Source organism: Gossypium hirsutum, chromosome A09 (genome assembly GCF_007990345.1).
Source record: "Gossypium hirsutum isolate 1008001.06 chromosome A09, Gossypium_hirsutum_v2.1, whole genome shotgun sequence".
Classification (NCBI taxonomy): domain Eukaryota; kingdom Viridiplantae; phylum Streptophyta; class Magnoliopsida; order Malvales; family Malvaceae; genus Gossypium; species Gossypium hirsutum.
Window position 1 is genome coordinate 59,437,674 of NC_053432.1, and position 23,858 is coordinate 59,461,531.

The following is a 23,858-nucleotide window of genomic DNA, read 5'->3' on the forward strand; positions in this document are numbered from 1 at the left end:
CGTCTTTGTTTTGCAGTAGTAATTTTTCAACAATATATTAGTCTAAAAATATATTCAATAATATGATTATAATAAAATTAACAAAGAATAAATACATATACAATTTTATCTAATTACTCTAGAATTTTATATCTATCAGGATAAATCCCGCTCTAAAATTAAACATATAGTCTTTATCATTAACGGTTAGTCGTTGGTCATGTATAAATAAATAGTATTAATAAATTATAATACTATGTAATTTAGTTAAAATTATAATAAATAATTTATAATAATTCAATGTAATTTAATCAAATATCAAGAAAATAGCTCTTGTCAATAAAATTTCAAAATTATGAAATTAGTCAAATAACATATAATTATATTTTAAAAACAAAATATATATTAAAATTAAAAACACTATTTTTATTGTATAAAAATAATTTTTTAAACTTAAATAATGTATAGGTGTGTTTGGAAAGTCATTGGATAATTAGATTTGAGTGTAATTGTTTGTAGTTACTCAAGTAATTACTCAAATTCTCACCCTCCCTTTAAGAATTGGAGAGTGTAATTAGAGTGCTTCAATTACACTCAATTCAGTGAAACTCACTATAACAATGATTACCTAAACTTGTCACATATATGTTATTACAAGCAATTACACTCGAATCCAATTACTAGTGACTTTTCAAACACATCCGTAGCGTGTAACGAATCTCTAATAATTATTACTTTTAAATACCCTTTATTTTTATTATGTGATTTAAAAAAGATGTATGAATCATTATTCCGCTAAAAGTCTTTGAACTATCATTTAGATTCTGCATTGATCCATAAGTTTTAAAATATTCTAATTGAGTCTTCCAAGAACAATATTGTATTAGTCATTCCTTCAACTTAATAGACAATTTAGGCGTTAAATGTCAATTTGAGTCTAACATAGAGCATTGTTAAAACACGTGGATCAAATTGTAAATGCATTTGCAAACATTGCATGAGCAACTTAGATATGACGTGTTAAAAAGAACAAACAATGTCAAAAAAATAATTTAAGAGGGCTATCTTTTAACACATCAAATCCAAGATGTCTATGTACTAGATGCATAGATAATACAAGAGCGGTGCCAAAAAGGTAGTCAAGGGCCTTGCTCAAATGACAAATTTATAATTAAGTCCCTCCAAAAACTGTAAAGTTACATGTTAATATAATGGTAAATTCAATTATGCTCCCCCCAAACTTATAATACAATTCTGCCTCTTAAAATACTTTTCTAGTTTTGCCTCTTGGATATATGTATTTACAATTTAATACACACATTTTAAATATGTTCCATGCCATATTTGAGCCGACATTTAATGTTTTGAAGTTTTGATACAATATTGATTCTTTGAGAACAACAAGTAGAATGCATTAAGTTTCGAGACCAATTTAAAATATAAATCATTGTTTTGAAGACATTTGATGAAATTAATCCTAATAAACAAACTTCATCTGTATCCAGTGGTAGATCTAGGGATTAAGTTTTTCAGGAGGCTTAATTAAAATTTTCAAAAAAAAAAGGAGTTTAATGAGAAATTTTTAAAAAATTGGGGGTTCTAATTAAATTTTTTTAAAATTTTATGAGAATTAATAAGAATTTCCCAAAATTTTAGGAGAGTTTAATTAAAATTTTTAAAAGAATTAAAAGGCATAATTAGAATTTTCAAAAATTTGGAGGACCTAATTAAAATTTTCAAAAAAATTCAAGGAAATATTAATTTTTTTTAAAAAATGTTGGGGGTTAGGCGAAGGCCCCCTTTGGCGACCATTACCGTTTGCCCTTTTCTGTTATTAAATTGATTCCTTTGAATAAGTAATTGAAGATGATTTATCCCTATTCTTAACAAATTAGGGGAAGATTTTTTTTTTTGAAAGTTTCACTATTATAATGTATTATATTCACAAATACAAATATATGTTTAAATAGACTAAATTACCTAAAAAGGTCCATTTCTAAGTAAATTTACGGAAATGGGCTGATTACACCATTATTTATTGAAAAGGGCTGGTTTTTGCAAAACGCGCCTACGTGGCCGCATTTAAGGGGGAAAATTCTAGTAAAACGCGTCCCTAAGGAAGCGTTTTCTGCCACGTCAGCAAAACGCGCTTATGTGGAAGCGTTTTGCTGACGTGGCAGAAAACGCTTCCTCAGGGGCGCGCTTTGCTCCGTGTTTTTATATGTTAGGGATATTTGCATGTTTAGTCCCTAGGGTTTTTTTAGGTTTTTTAGGGTTAGGGTTTTGTATTTAGTTTTTTTTTAAAACAAGTTAGGGTTTATAGTTTTAGTAGTTTTTAAAAATAAATCAGGATTTAGTGTTATTTTATAAAAATGATTTAAATTAGGGTTTATGATTTTGAAATAGATTAAGCAAATTAGGGTTCTAGGATTTTAAATAAATTAAATTAGGGTTTATGGTTTTTAAATAGATTAAGTAAATTAGGGTTCTATGGTTTTAGATAAATTAAATTAGGGTTTAAAATAAATTAAATAGGGTTTATGATTTTTAAATAGGTTAAGTAAATTAGGGTTTTGGGTTAAAATTAATTAAATTAGGGTTTATGGTTTTAAAATAGATTAAGTAAATTAGAGTTCTATGGTTTTAGATAAGTTAAATTAGGGTTTTGGATTTTGGGTTAAAAATAATTAAATTAGGGTTTAGTTTTTTTTAAAATAACATTGTGTTAATTTTTTTAAACAAAATTTGACTATTTTTACCCTGAAAAAATAATTTTGAGAAGACGTTTTTGAACAAATAGTATCAAAAACGCTTTAAGCAGGATGCACTGTCAGCAAAAATACAGAAAAAAGCTACCACGCGGACGTTTTTTTGCTATAGTAGTTCCTGAAAAAATAATTTTAAGAAGACGTTTCTGAACAAATAGTGTAAAAAATGCTTTAATCAGGATGCACTGTCAGCAAAAATATAAAAAAAAAGCTACCACGTGGATGCTCTTTTGCTACAGTAGTTCTTGAAAAAATAATTTTGAGAAGATGTTTCTGAACAAATAATGTCAAAAACGCTTCAATCAGGATGCACTGTCAGCAAAAATATAGAAAAAAGCTACCACGTGGACGCTCTTTTGCTACAGTAGTTCCTGAAAAAATAATTTTAAGAAGACGTTTCTGAACAAATAGTGTCAAAAATGCTTCAATCAGGATGCACTGTCAGCAAAAATATAGAAAAAAAGCTACCACGTGGATGCTCTTTTGCTACAGTAGTTCTTGAAAAAATAATTTTAAGAAGATGTTTCTGAACAAATAATGTCAAAAACGCTTCAATCAGGATGCACTGTCAGCAAAAATATAGAAAAAAGCTACTACGTGGACGCTCTTTTGCTACAGTAGTTCCTGAAAAAATAATTTTGAGAAGACGTTTCTGAATAAATAGTGTCAAAAACACTTCAAGCAGGATGCAATATCATCAAAATTTCTGAAAAATGCTCCCACGTGGACGCTCTTTTTCTACAGTAGTTCATGCTTGGCCTTAGGCTATAAACGAGGCAAATATCATTCTCAGGTTGCATAAGTTACAGCAAGAAAAATTAGAAAGGCTAAACAGAATAGAAATTGAAGATGAGTGAACGTATTAGTGTTGTTATTTACTATAATGGTGAGGTTTGTGACGCCGAGAACAGCATTGTTTTTTGTATCAAAGAACACAACGCGAATGGATTTTAACCAGAGTATAGATTTTATAGAATTTCGTAAAAGAATTAGGCGCAAAATCTTCAGAATGGCGCCAAGTAGGGTCTTCTATTAAGTATAGATTTTGTGCTTCGATTGATCCTGTGACATAACTCTTTTGATATCAAAGGTGTTCGTAGTTTTGAGGTGATGGTGCAGACTCATTCGTTAGTGGATTACGAGTTATATGTTCAATTTTCATTGCCAAATGAAACATTTGCGACTTCAACATCAACTAATATTTGAGAGGAATACACGACCCCTAGCCGACACTCCGTTATTGGAAGGCAGAACACGGAAGCACCAATGTTTGGTGGCAATATGGAAAACACAACATCTGCACAACACTCGGTTAGTGGATGGGACATGCACTTTGGTGGGTCGATGTTCGATGCTAGAAATACGTATTGAGGAACAACATCAAATTCTAGTGGTTGGTAACCCACATTGCAGATGATGGTGGGTTGGATGATGAGTCTGATGTGGATCCACCTTGAGAGCCCGGCCCGGATGGTGCAAAAGTTACATTCTTTTCTGAATCGAAGCCTATTCTATCCGAACCTGAAGACGTTGAATGGGGTTCAGATGAAGAAGAAGAAGATCCGTAATTCAGGGCGTACTCGTCTCCAGCCCATATGCATAATACCGATATATCGGCAGATGATGTGTTGGAGTTTCCAAATCTACCACACAAAATGCGTGACCGTACATATTCGACATTGGATTCGGGTGATTTGGAAGTTGGTAAGGAGTTTTCCAGGAAGGATAGTTTTCTTGGTGCTTTGAAACAACATAGCATCAATCACGGGGTTAACTACAACGTGGTTAAATCTAAATTCGAGAAGTTTGAGGCCAAGTGTGCAGTGCAAGACTGTACATGTTCATGGAAAATCATGGCTTCTTTTAGGAAAAAGACAAGCTTGTGGGAGATAAAAAAGTACAAATGTCCACATACATGTGTTGTCGGTATAGTATCACTAGGTGTTTAAAGTTTTGAATAATAATGTTATTACTTAGTGTTGCATTATTTAATGTACTTCATTGACAGGTGTTTTACAAGATCATCCCAAGATGGATTCAGACATGATAGCTAGCTTAATACTACCGATGTTGAAGGTGGATCCCAAAACTTCTATGTCATGCATAATTACAAGTATTTGTAGCCAATTGAGGTACACGCCCTCTTACCGCATGGCTTGGATAGCTAAGCAGAAGGTGTTAGAAAATAAGTATAGTAGGTGGGACGCTTCATATGATGAGGTTTGGCAGTGATGTCAAGTGCTGGAGAGGTACGTCCCAGGTTGCATAACAGACCTTAAAACGGTCCCTACGTACAACAACGACTGATTGCTCCGTGGATGCCAAGTGTTCAAATGTATGTACTAGAGCTTTAAGCAATGTCAGGACGCATTTGTGTATTGCAAGCCATTGGTACAAATTGACTGTACATTTATGTATGGTAAATATACCCATCAGCTATTGTTAGTTGTGGCACAGGATAGCGGTTGGAGAATCCTTCCAATTACGTTTGCAATAACACCAAGGGAGTTAGCTGATGACTGAGATTTCTTTTTTTCTAGGTTAAGGAGGCATGATTGCTCCCAATTTGATATCTGCGTTGTATCAGATTGGGGCACTGGAATACTAGCCGCAATTGAGTGACATGGAAGCCTATGGGATCGCATACACCATCGGTATTGTCTAAGACATATTGCGTCCAACTACTACGGGCAATATCAGTCTACGACTGAATGAAAGCAAGTGACCAATATGGGTATTTAATCTCTATTAATATACTTTCGGTTGTAATAATCAATTTTTTTTCTGAATGGAATATTGGTATGTAATTTTCACTATCAACTTATATTGGCAGGGTACGAGATCAATAAGGACCGTTTTCATGAGATGTTAAGGATTTTGCGTTCAGTTAATGATCAAGGCGCATACTACCACTGTAACATACCTTTTGAACAATGGACACAAACATACGACAGCGGTATACGATATGGTCATATGACCACAAACCTCGTTGAATGTTTAAATTCTATTCTAAAAGGAACATGCCATTTGTCGATGACCTCAGTTGTGCGAGAGACATATTTTTGTTTGGTGACATTATTTCCAAAGCAAGCAGCGAGTTATAAATGCCAAATGCAGGAAGGCCATGTATGGTTACGGAAGGTATTGCAAGAAATTAACAAGGCAAATGCGCGGGCCAACACGATGCACACTGTGTGTCACAATCACGACAATCTATGGTTTCATGTAACAGAGTTTGACAGACTGAGCCAATGTATTACTTGCGGACAATATCGTGTACACCTGATAAATAGGACTTGCGACTGTGAGACATTTGACGCACTTTGTTATCTATGCAGCTTGTTAGAATCTCCGTTTGGATGTCATAAGATATGTTGACGAAGTGTACAAAATAGAAAACATGTACAATGTGTGGAGACACGTATTCCCACTAGTTCTAGATGAACATAAGTGGCCGTCTATATCACTTGCTCCGTTTAAGTTGTTACCGAATAGATAATTGCATCGCAAACCAAAAGGTCAACCTTGCTTGAGTAGAATACGTAATAATATGGATATCCAGGAAAGAACGAACCAACAGAAGTTGTGTGGATGGTGGAGGAACCTAGGTCATACAATTCGATCATGTCCAAACCGAAATGGTTGATAATTGCTGTAATGAAACGATGTTGCATTATTTCTATTCCGCCTTATTCAAAAGAACTTATATTTTATTAAAATTATAAAATAAAAAAAATTAATTTACTATTAAAATATAAAAAACAACTTTTTTATTATAGAAATAGCTTCTACAAATATATTAAAAAATCAATGTATATGCCGGTCAGAATTAGTGCTACATGGGGGTGGATGATGATTACGCACTAGATTCCTCCTTGGTTGCTCTGGCAGGAGTTGTGGTTTCTCCAGCGGGGGTTGTGGTTGCTCCAGTTGTGGGTGTTAAGAGGATGATCCACTTTAATAGAATAAATATGTGGAGGTGTTTGCATTACCTACGACAGAGGTGTTTGAATCCTATAAGGCAATTGGGAATGGTAATGAGATGAGCTCCCCGATGGTGCCTCGTGCGACCCCTCTGGCGATAATAGCCTATATATCATCGGTTGAGTTTGAGTCTTCGAGAAAAGAGATGCATCGGGCCATGCATTCCAACCTGGCATAGGACTAAGAAAAGGAAACATATATGGGTTAGGATACATATAAGGGCTAGGATATGTAGCTGGCATAATCTGAAAGGGATGTGATGTGGTGTTGTCGATTGAGGCATTGAGCTCGGTGATTGCGTGGGTGCTGTTGATGGGCCAGGTGATTGTGTGGCTAATGTTGATGGGCCCGTGCCTTCATCCATTCTCCTTGGATTTAAAGGGCCTTGTCGTTCCCTTTCCACATGGATTTGCCGACGCCTCTGCTCTTGCGACAACAAATATGGCATGCCATGGATCCTAAACCATGGCATGTAATTCAGGGCGCACGCTAACTCCTGGACAATGATCAGTTCGCGATCAGGTATATGATCATATCAGTTTTCCCAAATTTTGATATATTCCGACCAAAATAACTATCAATTCGTATTCGCTTGCCGTAAGTTGATTCTGTGCTGGTTATCGAGCAAATCAAGTTCTTCAGGAATCGGTTGTCGGAATCCAAATTGTCGCAACACTCTATCCGTTTGGTGCATTTCGACAATAGCATAATTGACCAATGGGACCTTAACATGCCAAATGTTCGGATTTTGAAAGAATTCATCCAAAATTACTGCCCATATTACTAGATCCTCATATGGTGTCCATTGAAACTATATGAACGTGATGAAAATATTAGTTATATACATAATACTAAATATTAAATATGAAATGACTATTTTATGTATATATATTTTATTTATTACTTACTTCACTTCCGACCGTTGGTCTAATAGAAGCCGTATATCTTCAAGAGCAGTAGGTATTCCAATATAACTCACTGGATAGTTCACCTAATTAAATAAATTTTTAGCATATAATTTTATTTTAAATCTATGGAATAAATGTAAAATCAAATAAAAATTTTACCTTGTTATGAGTGGGAATGTATATGGGTGGTTCACTCGAGTACGTAAAAATGGAAAGCAAAACTGAGCCCATGATTATAGTAGTGATAGGCAACCTCCAATTTTTGCTTTATTTGGTGGCGTCGCCCCGCACATCTCTCGGTATAATGTTGCCAACACGGAAGATCCCCAACTAAGTTCATTAGCTGTTCTAAAATCAATGAGTTTCAATAGCTACCTCAGACGTGCGAGGTTTCGTGACAAGTTCGGCATCAGATAACTCCAATCATTTCAAGGATGTATGCCCGAGCATATCGTATTCTTTTTAATTCAGTCGAATCATTCCTCGGCTCCGGGAATGTGTCTCGTAACCAGCCCATCTCGATCCGACCTTCGTAAATATTATCCGGAATCGCAGCCAAAAGACCGTAGCATATGGCTCCTCAATCAGCAGATTGAATGGACCCAATGAGTGCGGCCCTATCCACCGGCAATCCTAATTATAACTGGACGTCCTCCAAAGTGATAGTCTCGCATGGAAGATGGAATATGTGCGTCTCCGGTCTCCACCTCTCTATTAACACACTGATGAGTTTTGGGTCCAACTTGTACCCCCGGCCTATATTGGCCGCATGCCAAAAACCCACTTCCCTCAAGTAATTTTCTATCAACGGTGATGGCGAACCAGACATGTTACGAACATAACATTGTAACATCTGATCTACAGCCTGTTATAAAAAATTATAAAATTAAAATTAATTAAAATTACATAAATGAAAAAAATATTAAATAATATTAAAAAATTAAAATTAATTAAAATTACATAAATGAAAAAAATATTAAATAATATTCAAAATTTAAAATAAACTGTTACTATTTTCATTTGTTCGATGGAGATATGTTTATGATGGAGATGAATTAATTCTCCGGCCATTGCTAACACGATCAAATATTTTTGAAATTATAAAAAAATAATACTAATTTAGGAAAAAATTAAAGTAAATAATTAATTATAAAGAGTTTTGAGAAATTGAATGAGAAATTTGAGAGTTTTAAGGAGAAATTGTAGAGATTTTTTGCTAAATTGTTAAGAAATTTTGTGTGAAAATAATAGGAGGGGAGGGGGGTTTTATACATTTTTTTTACTGTTGGACCCCCCAACGGTCAAAATAATTTAGCCGTTGGGTTTGAAAAAGTGGCAGCAAAGCGTACTCCCAAGGGAGTGTTTTTTGCCACGTCAGCAAAATGCTTCCACGTAAGTGCGTTTTGTTGACGTGGCAAAAAAGCTCCCTTGAGGGCTTGCTTTGCTAGCACTTTCCCCCTTAAACATGGCCACATAGACGCGTTTTGCAAAAAATGACCCTTTCCGATAAATAATGGTGTAATCGGCCCATTTCCGTAAATTTACTTGGAAATGGGCCTTTTTAGGTAATTTAGTTATTTAAATAATTATAATGTAAAATTAAATTAATACAAAGCATAACAGGCAAAAAATAAGAAAAGGACAAAACTCATACATTGCGTACACATATGCTTAGACTAAAGACTCATACTTAACAATTAATTAGGGTGGAACTTAAACTTGAGTACTTAAAAGATACATAAGGACCCAAAACATATACCTTAATCAACATGCCAACCAATAAAATGAGTAAAATGAGTAAGTTGTGTTTATTTATTTATTTTTATGGTTTAACCAATAAAATGGTATCTAAACTATACCATTTTCCCATCTTGTAGCTTTTTTTTTGTCACAAGCGGTATCTAAATTATTTTTTTCGCAGGTTGGTATCTTTGTTGGGTGAAACCGTTAAGTCTATTTCAAAAAAGGCTTAACCTACAAATTGGCACCTAAACTATAATTTTTTCCCATTTTGATACCTAAATATTTTTTTGTCAGGAGTAGTTCCTAAATGATTTTTTTCCCAAGTTGATACTTTTATTAGTTTAATCGTTAATAAACAGTTAAGTCCATTTAAAAAAAAAGATGAACAATTAAAAATGGAAAAAAAGGAGAGACATAATTTAGGTACCAGTTTATGAATTAAATAAATTTTACGGTTTAAGTAATGTATTAGCTAATGAAAGTATCAACTCAGGAAAAAATAATATAGATAGCAATTTGTAATCGAATTTTTTTTTAGATATAGTTTAAATACCAGTTTATATGTTTTTTTTTTCAACAAATGAGTAGGTTTGGAGATGGGAGTGATTGTTGCTCTAAATAAATGCTTCACCATACTTCAGTTAATACTCAAATTAATATGAGGTTAAGTAAAGATTATTGAAAGCAAAGCACCAATTTATTCCTTTAAATCCGATGACTTTTCAATTCCTTATTAATCCCTAACATAATACATTGAGAAATTCAACTTGAGTATATATAATTATAACCTGATTTTGGACGTACAAACCGAATCAGCTGTCTGGTTTTGGATAAAAACTGTGATATTACAACTGCTACTACTCGAAGCTTTCAACTTGAAGATGTTCAACACATTCACTTTGCCCTGCAACAGTGTCGACGACGTAAAATTGAAAACCCCGGCAAAAAAATCGTTCAAGAAATTACCATCGGCGGCCAACCTATCGGCAAAGATGATTACCGACGCACTAACGTTGTGCTTCGACCGAGGTCGGATCGTGTCCTTTCCGATTGGAGCTTCGGCTACTAAATTCCCATGATAGTTTATGTAAGCGGTAGAGTTATCGTAGTCGAAACCTCCGTAATTTCGATTATCAACAGTCACAGCTAATTCCAACGAAAGGTTTCCTGTTATAGAAGGGAAAACGACCAAACGAAAGCCTTTGAGGGTGACCGATTGAGGGATGATTTTGGGGTCTTTGGGTTTAAAAAGGGTGAATGCTAAAGTAACTAAAACAACCGCGATGACGATGATTAAAATCGCAGTGACTGCACAACAGATCTTCCATTTTCTTTTGACTTTAAACTCTTTTCCCATGATATCAGTTCGGTCTGATTGAGGTTTAAATTGAGGGTTTTATGATGATGATAATGAATTTATGATTTAACAATTTGGCGAGTACTTTGATAACAAGATTTTAAATATATGTGATTGTTTGGTCGTATCGGCTACCATTCGTTTTTTTCTCTAGAGATGAAAGCAATGTGAGATTTTCTTTTTGCTTTTACCTCTGTATGGAGAGGACGGTTAGAATCTTGCTTTTTATTTGTGTTATGCTTTGGATGCTACCGTTTTATGAATCGGATTGGTTGGTCAAATTTATTGGATAAAAAATTGAGTGGAGTATCAATTTAAAAGGAAGAGTTGAATTGATTGCTTCGAGTCGGTACGGACAATTTGAATAAAATAAAAAAATTAATTGAATTGATTTTTTTCTATTTTCATTTTATATTCTTTTAATAATTTATTTGATTAAACTAGTCGATTCGGTCCAACTAATTAAACAAAAAATTAATGATCTAATTAATTTAACAACTAATATGATTTTGAAAAGTTTACCTGCAATGTCGTGCTTGAATTTTCAAGAAAAAAAATGAGAGGGACTAAGTGAAACAATGGAAATGAATTCAATGTTTGAACAATGAATTTGAGAGTAGATTTGATTTAATCGGAATATTTCTATGTTATGATTTAAAAAACATATAATTGATAATCTAATTTTAAGTATATGTAAACAGTACTTTGATAAGAATATATATGATTCATCATAAAATAATTAAAAATTTAGTTATGTAAAATAATTAAATAAGTCATTTTTTATACCATACTTAGAAGTTTTCATAATCTTTCCTTAACCTTTAAATAAGAGAATAAATATACTTCAACATATTTAAATTTATGTTTTTTCGCATAGGCAACATTAAATAAGCTTTCTATCAGTAGTTAATAATCTGTTAGAGGCTTCAATGAAAAACTATATTATAGAGATTCACCTGATTGCTAACTTTCAATTAAAGGTTCAATTAATTTGTTTAATTATTTCATAAGTGTTTTTTTAATACTTAGATAATTAAAACTTTAAAGTGTTAATACACGTAAAAGGCTAACCTTAAACCTGAGGGATAAACAATATCAATATGATAAATAATAATGTTTGTTAAAATGTTGTGAACATTAATTGCATTCTTGCAACATGTCTTCTGACAGTGCAAGTATTCATACTATAATGTTAAACCTTTGGAGTCAATGAATAAGAGATATACTATGTTGGAAGCAAACGTTTTAAGAAGTGAGTGACTGAGTGCATACAAATACAATTATCTTTTGGTGAGTTTGAATACATTGGATTGTAATTATCTTTTGGTGAGTTTGAATACATTGGATTGTAAGAGTTGTATTGAGAAGTTAGTATAATGAAATTCATTTTTTATAAGAACCCTGCAGATGTAAGTTTGAGTAATTATTTAATATTTTTAACTGTCACGCTCTATTGCCAAACCATACTGCAACAACATTAGTTTCGCCAATTCATAAGCCAAACGTTTTCAGTTGATATCAAAAGCCTATCACCTAGGCGAGTTCCTTAAGTTATAAAGGCAGTGAAGGAAGGGGGTTGGGTATCACATCCATATTTACTGATTGGAGCAGCCAATTATGACTATTGGAAAATCAGGATTAGTGCTATCGATGAAAGGGCCTAAAAAGCTGTTATGAATGGTTGGAAAAGACTTGTTACCACCAATGAAGATGGGACAACTCCTAAGGTTGAAGATCTGATATACTATAGAGGAGGAAAAGACAACCATCTTTAATTTAATCTTCAATAGGGATGATATTGACCAGTTCAAAATGAGATCAATGCGTGAGTCAACCAGGGAGATTTGGACAATTCTTAAGAACCAACATGAAGAGAAATGCTTCTATTCGCATATCCAACTTTTAACTCATCACTACCAGGTTTGGAACTTGAAAATGAATGAAGATTTTTTAAGTTTTATGAGAAGCATTACATTTTGGTGAACAATTTTAATAGATGAAATTGATGCGCAAAGAACTTCGATCTCTTCCTAAAAGATTTGCTATAAAGGTAACTGTCATTGAGAAAACCAAAGACATACATCACCGCTCTAAAGTTTGATGAACTCATTGGACCATTTAGAACATCTGAGATGCATTTGAAAGAATCCAAAAAGGAAGTGATACACCCCATAGAAGAACTAGTATAAAAATAGGCTCCCCAGACAAAAATTTCAACTGTACATTCAAGTTTTCCAAGAAAAGATATACAACCCAAAAGATTGAAAGAATGTTAACAAGAATAAAGGAAAAGTCTTGTTGAAAAAAGAGACGTCTCCAAAAAAAAAAAAAAAAGAGAATTCAATGCCATAAATGTGAAGGGTTTGACTATATCCAATCTGTGTGTGCTAACACTTTAAAGAAGCAAAAGTAATCCTTCACAATCACCTAAAGTGATGAGAAATATGAAAGTGAAGATACTAATAATGATGAAGAAAAGGATAATAGTAAGCTAAAGAACATTGAATCTTGTGTTCTGAAACGCTTTCCAATGATCAAGTCAACTAGCAAAGGTAGTATTGATATGGAGGAGGAAGTAAAGAACTTGAGTTGGTAAAGAGTTGGAAGTCTAGAAAGTGAATGAGATGTGTATCTAGGGTTTTTATACCATGTCTTTAAGTTGTTTGAGGCTGCCCAGATCATGCTAGTATATTCATTGGCTAGTTTGTTGGCCATACAATCTAGTTTTCTCAAAGTACAACTGATCCTTAATAGTTGCTTAGAGTATCAGGTGGCTTGCCCTAGTCCATAGCTAAATTATGGTAGATACTTGTTGTGAGCTTTTCTTTAAATTATAGCTTGTTTTAGTATTGGGTTGTGCTTAACAGAGTGTAATAAGTTACTAACAGATTCTTGTCATGTTGTCAGACTAGTTATGAAGGATAAAAAGGAGTAAAATGACAAGTATATTAAGTTAATAATTAATCTACAAAGAAACAAAATGGTTATGAATTTTAACCATAATTATAAAAATGTTTCAAAGAAACTATCAAAGCAAAACATGTAAAACAAAGAATCTAAGATAAATTTAAGAACTGTTGCAGTGAAAAGAACACACATAAATGTGGACCATTATATTCAAATCAACACCTGAAAATCTAATAGCAAATTGATTTTCCAGGAAAAAAGATGTCAACTTGTAACAAAACAATGTTCTACAAGGCCAACATTATGTTATTTAAACATCTAAAATTGATAACAAATTCTAAACTAAATTCTCCAAATGTCACAAAAACCATAATTCACCTCATAGTAGTCGAGGAAACAAACAAAGGTGATGATGATGACCTTTTTAATTCCATCTGGAAGGCCAGAATCCATGAATCGCATACCCTGTTTTCCAATTGTCCAAGAAAATCACTTGCTTTACAGCCCAAAAAGATACGAAAATCGAAAACAGCATTCCTATACGCTTGGTCTTTAAATCCTTAACATAAACAAGGACATGGGTAACCACTGCAAGCAACAAACCCACAATTGTATAAAGAAAACCCACCATGAATCCTTCCAATCCAAGCTGTATCCCTGTTCCTCGGTAAAAGAAAATCAATTTGTTTGGATCCTCCCTGTCCATCAAAAACATGGGCATTTTCCTTATTATAATATGCATTGCCCCCGAGACGCTGAAGAAATAAACGAAGATGGCACCGGAAAGCCAAATTCTTGGATTGTGAAACATGGTTTCGCCGGCGACGATCTTTCTAGCGGCGAAAGGGGACCAAATCAACAAAAACCCAATGATCAGAACCATTTGCTTCTTCGAAATGATGGGTGGATGATGGATTGGACCCACGGTGAGTTGAGTCCTGGACTCGATGAACTCGACGAGCGACTCCGTCAGTCGGGTGAAACCGCTCTGTTCCATTTGTTCTGTGTCGTCTTTCAAGGATTCCGCATCGGGGCCGACGAGGTAGATGTTGGGAAGGGCATTGACGTCGAAGAGTTTGAACGAGGATTGGGATTCACGGAACTCGAGGTCACAGAAGAACAACTTGGTGTTGGAACTGTTGTGGTTGGCGATGAAAGAAGAGGCAGCGAGGGCGAAGTCGTGGACGAGCACAGGGAGGCGGAGGTCGGATTTGTCGTGTAATGGGATGGCGTCGAAGAAGATGAGGAGGGAGTAAGGACGAGGGGTTTTGGTGGAAGTGATGAATTTCGAGACGGTTCGATCATCTAAGTGGATAACACCCGATTCTGATTGCGATTGAAGGGTTAAAAGATCGGCTACAAGCTCCGATTCCGCTCCAGCTTTTGAAATTTCAAGGAAGCGAGAAATGGAAACGAACGATAGTATGAAGAGATGAATATAAGAAATCGCCATTTTGGGGGAGAGGAGTTTCTTGGAGACGTTTGGTTTACGAAGAAGAGAGTTTGGGTTCTACATTCAACTGCTGCATGCAACTGGTTTGTTGGAGAGAAGATTGGGTGAATCTATCTAGGAGTTCCTCTATTATAGAAATTTGATCAAATTAGTTATTTTACTATTAAATATATCAATTTAGTCTTATATTATTAAAAAAAATTAAATAAAACTAAGTTAGAATAGTTTGAAAAATATCATTTTTCAGTAAATGAAATATTTTATAATGTAGTTTAAAAAATATTCAGCCAAAACAGTTCCTGTATAAGAAGCGAGGTATTGTAATGTAGTATATATATAATTATGCTGAAAAAAATTATTAATATAAATTTTATTATCATATATATATAAAGATATTTTGAAAAAATATCGAATTTATTAAATTGGGACTGGATCCGAATTGGTTGGGTTTGAATTTTTTGCCAGCCCTAATCTAAAGATGTTTAAAGAAAGAAATAGCATTTGACGATAAAATTGACTGCTAAATTTACAAATAACTTGCTTGGAAGAATAATTTAAGGTTTTTTTTATCTATATAATATAAAATAATAATAAAAATATCAAAATGGTACTAAGGCCAAGTTATTGAGGGAAATGGTATGAGCAGGGTGGTGCCACCAATGGCAGAGGCGTGACCACCTTGCTACCTGACATAAACAGTTGAAAAAAGAAAAAAAATTGAATCTGAAAAAAAATAAAAAAATAAAATAAAATACTGGTCTTACCTCTGTCAGAGGCGGCACTGGTCTTGCCTCTGCCAGAGGCGGCACCAGTTGGTGACTGGTCTTTACCCTTTTTTTCCTTCTTTCCCTCCCTCTTCTTTTCCTTCTATTTTTCTTTTTCTTTTTCTTTTTTCTTCCCTTCCCTCACGTCTGGTTGCTCCTTCTTCTTCTTCTCTTCTTTCTTTTCCCTCTTTTCTTTCCCAAATGAGCTAGGGGACCATAATATATGGTCCTAAATAGAGAAGAAGCCAAAACCCCAAAACCCCTGTGATTGAAAAGTCACATCATGGTGTTGCCGGTGGCAGTGGCACCAGCGGTGCCGCCACTGACACTGGCACCATCGGTGCTGCCTGTGGCAGGCCCACCACCAGTCTGCAACTTTTTTTTTCGTTTCAGCTTTCTTTTTCAATTTTTTTCAGCTTTATACTGTTTTTCTTTTTTTTTAATTGTTTTGTGTCAGATACCAGGGTGGTGCCGCCTCTGGCGGTGGCGTGACCACCCTGGTCATACCATTTTCATATTTAAATTTTAAGTTGTATTATTTAAGTTTTTTTTAATACCATATAGGTAAAAAACCCAATAATTTAGTTTTTGAAGATTTAATTGGAAAGCTTTAAAGTTTAGGGATTAATTTAAAATTTGATCCATATTTTAGGGACTTTATATGGATTTAACCCGTATTTTCAACAACAAAACAAATACATAAATGCCTTCTATTCGAGACGGCCCAAGGGAATTCTAAGGGCTCCGATCTGTGAAAAAGGGGAAAAGTTGCAGAGCAAAAGAAAAGAACTCCAATGGTGTGCGAGAAGTGTAAGTTTTCTTTTTATTTATTTTTTCTTCACTTTTAATTGAGATGTTTTCGATTAATTGGCGTTGATTGTGATATCATTAATCTGAAAAAAGTGTAAAGAAAAAAAAACTTACGGATTTGATTAATTTAATTTGTAGGTCAAAAGAAGCTGTCGAAGGTGATCGTGCCGGATAAGTGGAAGGAAGGTGCCAGCAACACAAACGAAAGCGGTGGCCGGAAAATTAACGAGAATAAACTCCTCTCTAAAAAGCGAAGGTATTTGTGCTTTACTCTATCGGTTTTTAGTTTTTTTTTTTAATTTATTAATTGCAATTCGTGATCAAATTTTAGATCTTCTTTACAATATTTTTCTTAAAAAGTTGATTTCCCTGTCTGTTTTTCCTCGTAGCAATAGTTTGTTGATCAGTTGATTTCTTGGCTTGATGATTGCTGTAAATTACAATTAATTCTTCCATGTCTGGGATTTAGTTCTTAATGTTGAATTGAAACTCTTATAGTACTAATTAGTATATACGCAATTTTGCATGTGTGGCGGTAACCCGTTGGGAATATGATTTAATTAGAGTGCTAGTTTTCTGGGTTTAAGCTGAAGGTAATGGTTGAAAACATAACTTAGGGCTTAGGTCTGAGCTGCAAAATTTTCTATTTGTTCCTTGTCTTTTAAGTTATTAGTAGTGTTTGGGAACATAGATTTCAAAACTTTGATTTGGGTTTAAAAATAGTGCAAATTTTGTAATTATCAACACTTACAAAGGTAACATTCATGATTATTTCCGAAATCACTGCATTTGTTGGATGCCTATTTAGTTGTGAATTTAAAATTTCTATAGTATTTATGAGTCTCAGGAATTTGTGTTTTTATACCTTTCAAATATAAGATCATATCAAATTGCAACTAATTTATTCATAATGTATACATTTCATTCATACAGTTTATATATCATCAGAATTTCAAATTTATGTTTCTCAAATGTAACATTAAAAGAATGCTGATTATCCGTGCAATGCTCGTAGGTCTAGTTTTGAATTTTATCCCTGTACTTCATGAAAACTGAGAAGTTGGTCCCTCTACTTTAGTTTGTTGTATTGTGGTCCTTGTATTCTGTGGAAATGAGAAGTTAGTCCAATTAGATAATTTTGCTAAACCTTGTCATTAAATTGCTGACTTGCAATTCAACAATTTATATGTGAAGAATTAATAAAAATCAGTAGTTCAACAATTTATATGCTACAAATTAACAAAAATAGCAGTTTAAGTTCATGTGTTTGCCAACAATTGGACTAACTTCCCAGTTTTTGTGTAAAAGCACAAGGATCAAAATCTGACAAATTAGAGGGACTAACTTTTCTGTTTCCATAAAATAGAGATGCAATTCATAATTAGACCAATGCACTTACATGGTCAATTACACTTTTTTGTCTTCTATGTATGAATCTGGATTCCATTTTTCATGTTCCATTATTTTTTATTTGGTAATTTGCTCCTTGCAGGTGGACTCCTTATGGAAATACTAAGTGCATCATTTGCAAGCAGCAAGTGCACCAAGACGGCAAGTATTGTCACACTTGTGCTTATTCCAAAGGTATGACGGTTTGGTGTTGCTATATCTTGCCATTTGATTGATTTTGTGATTCAATTTTTGTAACATCGGATACATGTGTGTTCTATAGGTGTATGTGCGATGTGTGGCAAGCAAGTGCTCGACACCAAGCTTTACAAGCAGAGCAATGTATAATAAGGAAGGGGCATTAGCTGTTCTTCAAGTAGATACCTTAGTTGCTCGTTGTCATTGACAACACATGAACATGATCGCGAAGGCTGTATAAGATTGTCAATGTTAATGTTTATCTTGCATACTCACCGGTCATCTTTCTGGTCATTTGTATTTCATTTCTTTCCATGATTTTTACTAGCAAACGGAACCCTTTTAATTTACTATGCTATTAATCATGTCTATAGCTGGAGTAACTATGGCGGTAATAACAACTCGACACGTTTCCAAAGGAAACGAGAGAATAATGAGTAGGCTTGAGTGTGTATATATTCTCTTGTCTCAAGTCTTTGAATCGGATTGGTCGGTCGGACCGGGAATCAATTGGGGTACCTCTTTGGCGAGGGATTTTGAACCAGTTGATTTGGGCAAAAAATCAGTTGAATCGAGTGAATAGGATTTTGATTTTATTTTTTGAAAATTTAATGATTTATTTAATCGAATTGGTTGGACCAATTAAATCGATCAAATCAGTTGAATCTATGAAACTATGGTCTGATTGGTTCGACCATCGAATTGGTTTTAATCAGTTAAGTCTGCTTCAAGCATGTGCTTCAATCATCCTTAAAAAACCCTGACAGCTTAATCTACCAATATCGGAATCATGAAGGTTTTAAGCATTCAACGCCGTGACAGGAGCATTCATCATTTTAATATACTCTGAAAATCATACATTAAGCTTTGCATATCTGCAGGGAATCATGGCAATGGATCTTTCATTGCAGTTTTTGTTCTCTTCTTTAGTTACAGCTTCCCTTGTTACTCTTACCGTTGCTCAACAACAGCGTCTATACCTAGACCACTCTTGTTCAGAGTCAGGTGGTAACTTCACCAGAAACAGCACTTATGAGACCAACCTCAATCACTTGCTTTCGTCTTTCTTCCACAACACAACACATGAAAACGGCTTCTACAATTTTTCATCAGGCCAAGGCTCCGAGATGGCAAACGCAATTGCACTTTGCAGAGGAGATGCGAGCTCAAGTGATTGCTTCAACTGCATCAATAGCGCAAACGCTGAGCTCAGAGATCGCTGCCCTAACCAAAGAGAGGCGATTATATGGTATGACTATTGCATGTTCCGCTACACAAATCACTCCATCCTTGGTAACATGGAAATCAACCCTATTTTCTACATGTGGAATGAAAATAACGTGAGGAATGTAGCTGCTTTTAGTCAGGCGTTGGGTTCTTTATTGAACAACCTAACAAATACGGCTTCATCGGGGACTTCGCTTGGAAAGTTTGCAACTGGAAACACACGAGTTGGACCTTCCCAAACAATATATGCGCTTCTTCAATGCACTGCCGATGTCAAACAGATTGATTGCAGCTCTTGCTTGTCTCAGGCCATTGGACTTATCCCGAAATGCTGTAACGGAAAACAAGGAGGCAGGGTAGGTATGGCTGGTTGTAATATTAGGTTTGACATTGAACGATTCTATAATCTTACTGCTGCTGATAGTGGTACAATGCCAACACCAGCATCCTCACCCTCATATTCCCCGCCATCAAACAATACAACAACAACAGGTAACGCTTTCTCAAGAGTATTCAGATACTTTCATATCCTGTTTGCTTATGCAATTGGGGAGATCCAAACTTAATTATTTCTTCATTCATAAAGGAAACACCTTGAAATTTTGCAGGAAATAAGAGTAATTCATCTCAAACTACTATTATCGTATCTGTATCTACTGTTTCTTTTGTTCTACTTCTAATTTCCAGCTGCGTCTTCATCATTTCAAGGTTGAGGAAGCCAAAGCTGAAACCTCAAAGTAAGTAGAAGTGTCAATTTATTGATTTTCTTTCTTTTGAAACGTTGTGACTGAATCTACAATTTACTTGTTTTTGTTTCATTTTTTACACCTCTGAAGAGCATGAAGCAACTGAAGCAGTGGATGAACTCATAACTGAAGAGTCTTTACAATATGATTTAAACACCATTAGAGCTGCAACAGATCACTTTTCTGATGCAAATAAGCTTGGGCAAGGTGGATTTGGAGCAGTTTATAAGGTAATACGTTAGAATTTAAAAAAAAAAAAGGTATTGCACCAAATCATAAGTTCAATTAGCATATACTTACACACATATATATTATTCATTCTGATATCTTGTCAGGGCACACTTGCTGGTGGAAAATTAATAGCAGTGAAAAGGTTATCTTCAGATTCTAGACAAGGAGACTTTGAATTCAAAAACGAGGTTCAGTTAATGGCCAATCTTCAGCACAGGAATTTGGTTAGGCTTCAAGGTTTCTGCCTTGAAGGAAAAGAAAGGCTTCTCATCTATGAGTTTGTGCCTAATGGAAGTTTGGATAAATTCTTATTTGGTATGATATGTCAGTGTATTAATGTATTATAGAATCTCTGCTACAAAGCTAAACACCAGCAACCATTTTTATTTCATTAATTCAAATTTGTACATTTATGGTGATGTAGATCCAGTTAAGAAAGCGTATTTGGATTGGGAAAGACGATACAAAATCATAGGAGGTGTTGCTCGCGGACTTCTCTACCTTCATCAAGATTCTCGACTAAGAATTATTCATCGAGATCTCAAAGCTGGCAATATATTGTTAGATGCAGAGATGACGCCCAAAATTGCAGATTTTGGCACGGCAAGATTGTGTGCTGTGGATCAAACTCAAGGTGCTACCAGTAGAATTGTGGGAACATAGTAAGTACTCCAAAATAAATTTTTGATTGATGATTGGTAATTATTGTCACTCAGAATAACATAATCAGGACGATTCAAAAAAAGAAAAGTACTTAATTTTTCTTATATCGATTGCCTTGTAGTGGATACATGGCCCCTGAATATGCAATGCATGGGCAATTTTCTGTTAAATCAGATGTTTTTAGTTTCGGTGTATTGATTTTGGAGATTTTAAGTGGTCAAAAGAACAAGGTTTTTCAAAATGGGGGTGATACAGAACATCTTCTAAACTTTGTAAGTATCCAAATCTTCTGCATATTATGATGCTTTAAAAGAATGTCGAGTTTATCACTTCGCACGACTTAAACCTTACAGGCATGGAGAAATTGGGAGGCTGGGACAGCATTTGATCTTGTAGACTCCAGTTTGAGGGATGGATCAAGAAGTGAGCTAATGAGATGCATCCACATTGGGCTGCTTTGTGTTCAAGAAAAAGTAGCTCGGAGACCAAACATGGGTGCAGTTGTTCTAATGCTTACTAGCTACTCTGTCACTCTCCCACTACCCTCAGAGCCTGCATTTTTTATGCACAGCAAAGCTCAATCGGAGGTGCAGCGGTCGCAGGACTTAAATTCAGGGACAACAATATCAAGTCGATCTGGAAATGAAGTTGCTGTAGCCTCAGAAAATGAATTATCCATTACCGAGCTGTATCCAAGATAGCAATTTGGTCATTTGTACGTATTTTGTGTGTTAAAATTCAGCCTCATTATCATTCTTGATTGTAATAAAATTCAGATTTTTCATTCATAGAAAAGAGTACAAGGTTGAAGTTTCATATCCATCTTCTTTCACCACTCCCATGTCAATAAGCTACTTTCTTTAGATGCTTCACCATTTGCAAAAGAGAACATTATTGAAAAGTTTTCCAATAACTATAAATAAAAGGGTGTAAATAATAAAAAGTCATCACTTTTGGTTATTAAAAAAGAATTATCAAATAATTATAACTATTTGAATAATTGTATACTATTTGAATAATTGTATCTTTTACTTTAATAATTATATATATTTAAAAGATTAGTTGAATATTTATGTCTCTTTTAAATATGTTATTATTCAAAAAAGGTACCTATTGGAAGTTATGTCTCTATAGAGAGACATAATAATTTCTATAGATAGGCGTGGGAATTCATTTGAAAAATATACCAAAAAGTTCTTTTTATTATCTAAAGAATTATTGCAGAAATTTTTCATAGAAATTAATTTTATTGGTATACTTTACTTAGTGCTTAGTGGACTATTTTTGTGAGTGCAAAACACAAATAATTATTAAGCTTCATTGTATCCTCGAAGTTCATTTGCTTGAAATTCATTTGCATACCGAGTATGGATAGGGTGAATAGAACCTTAGAAATAATGGCTTAATACATGCCTTGAAATCTTATTCTATTAATTTAAGTTATTGTTCGTGTTTTATTCGTATATACAGAATTTTCATCACTGAAGTTTCACACTTTATTAGTACATGTTCTCTTATATATTGCAGGATCTTCTCTCTTCATCAATAGTTGATGGAATTTATTAAAGTGGTATCATCATTTGTGAATTTCCCATAATTTTTATTTATTTATTTACATTTGCGGTGTGTGAAAAAATTGGAGAGAAGAGTCATACTAAATAGTTAGTTCTTTCTTGTGTTTTTTCCTGCTATAAAAAAATTCTATTAAAATCCGAAAGTTTAAAATTAACTAAACGTTTACAAATCATAAAACATCTCAATCTAAATATCGCACTTCTAAACAAGAAAGAAAATTCCAGCATCTTAAAAACTCCATAAAAGCACCCAAAGTTCGACTAATAAGAAAGCAAAAACAAAATAACACTAATATTAGAAATTGAGCACGCTTCTTGTGATGACATCAACAATTATGAATTTTCTTGGCCAACTCACAAGCCAAATGCTATTATAAGAAAATCCTCTCCAGGCATATGCTTGCAAAAATAATATTAATCTTAAAATTCCTCATTAAACAGTTTCTCATATTATCAAAAACATTACTTCAAATTCTGTAACTTTTCTTCTCAATGTTACTATCGTAAAATTTGTAACTTTTATCATGTCAAATAATTAAGAAAAAAAAATAGATGTAGAAGCATATTGAATACATCGATATGTTGAATTTTTGAACCTTTTGGTTTTGATATTCTATATTAACACACAAATAATTTATAGAATGTGACTTTCTCTTTTCTGAAGATAAGATATCAGAAAAATTATGTATGTGTAATTTGGAAACTATAATTCTAATATATAAATTTTGCATATTAAACTCAATTTCTAATTGATGATAATTATCCAATCATCAATTAGAAATTAGTTATAAGTATCCACACATATTTGACCCATACTTTATTTTATAAATATAGCCTGATAAGCCTTAATTGCATTAGATCACTTTTAATTTGGACTAACCTTTTATAGTACTAAATAATATGTAATTATTCTTATTACATATATGTGAGGTCCATATTATTCAAAAATCTCCCACTTGGACCACGCACACATATAGATACTTATGACCTTATAATTACAAATTATAATATACTGTTATGATCTCAAAACTTTACTATCATATCCAAATGAAATTTCAAACAATCTCGTCCTTCAATTATATTAGCATAGAACTAATGTGCATTTCGTTACATATATTGTAACTAAATCTATCCTTGATCACGTATGCTAACACAAC

The 23,858-nt window shown here is 33.9% G+C and overlaps 3 protein-coding genes across 3 annotated transcripts; 2 read left to right on the plus strand and 1 right to left on the minus strand.

Annotated features, from left to right (window-relative positions):
* Positions 1 to 13,822: 13,822 nt before the first annotated feature.
* LOC107948524 (probable dolichyl-diphosphooligosaccharide--protein glycosyltransferase subunit 3B) lies at positions 13,823 to 15,220 on the minus strand. The gene has a single exon (XM_016883107.2). The coding sequence runs from the start codon at positions 15,097 to 15,099 to the stop codon at positions 14,071 to 14,073; it is 1,029 nt and encodes a 342-aa protein (XP_016738596.1). The 5' UTR covers positions 15,100 to 15,220; the 3' UTR covers positions 13,823 to 14,070.
* Positions 15,221 to 16,525: 1,305 nt separating this feature from the next.
* On the plus strand, positions 16,526 to 18,610 carry LOC107948523 (cysteine-rich PDZ-binding protein). The gene is made up of 4 exons (XM_016883106.2): positions 16,526 to 16,673; positions 16,812 to 16,929; positions 18,166 to 18,257; positions 18,346 to 18,610. The coding sequence occupies exons 1-4, from the start codon at positions 16,658 to 16,660 to the stop codon at positions 18,408 to 18,410; spliced, it is 291 nt and encodes a 96-aa protein (XP_016738595.1). The 5' UTR covers positions 16,526 to 16,657; the 3' UTR covers positions 18,411 to 18,610.
* A 53-nt stretch (positions 18,611 to 18,663) lies between these two features.
* LOC107948522 (cysteine-rich receptor-like protein kinase 26) lies at positions 18,664 to 21,943 on the plus strand. The gene is made up of 7 exons (XM_016883105.2): positions 18,664 to 19,979; positions 20,096 to 20,224; positions 20,324 to 20,463; positions 20,569 to 20,779; positions 20,889 to 21,126; positions 21,249 to 21,399; positions 21,481 to 21,943. Exons 1-7 carry the CDS (start codon positions 19,148 to 19,150, stop codon positions 21,826 to 21,828), a joined length of 2,049 nt encoding a protein of 682 aa, XP_016738594.2. The 5' UTR covers positions 18,664 to 19,147; the 3' UTR covers positions 21,829 to 21,943.
* The last annotated feature ends 1,915 nt before the right edge of the window (positions 21,944 to 23,858 follow it).

Bases quoted from the DNA above. Each gene is read 5' to 3' on its own strand.
- LOC107948524 (XM_016883107.2), bottom strand. From the start codon at position 15,099: ATGGCGATTTCTTATATTCATCTCTTCATACTATCGTTCGTTTCCATT.
- LOC107948523 (XM_016883106.2), top strand. The intron at 16,930-18,165 runs GTATTTGTGCTT...TGCTCCTTGCAG, and splicing joins CTCCTCTCTAAAAAGCGAAG to GTGGACTCCTTATGGAAATA. The intron at 18,258-18,345 runs GTATGACGGTTT...TGTGTTCTATAG, and splicing joins CACTTGTGCTTATTCCAAAG to GTGTATGTGCGATGTGTGGC.
- LOC107948522 (XM_016883105.2), top strand. From the start codon at position 19,148: ATGGCAATGGATCTTTCATTGCAGTTTTTGTTCTCTTCTTTAGTTACA. The intron at 19,980-20,095 runs GTAACGCTTTCT...GAAATTTTGCAG, and splicing joins AAACAATACAACAACAACAG to GAAATAAGAGTAATTCATCT. The intron at 20,464-20,568 runs GTAATACGTTAG...ATATCTTGTCAG, and splicing joins GATTTGGAGCAGTTTATAAG to GGCACACTTGCTGGTGGAAA.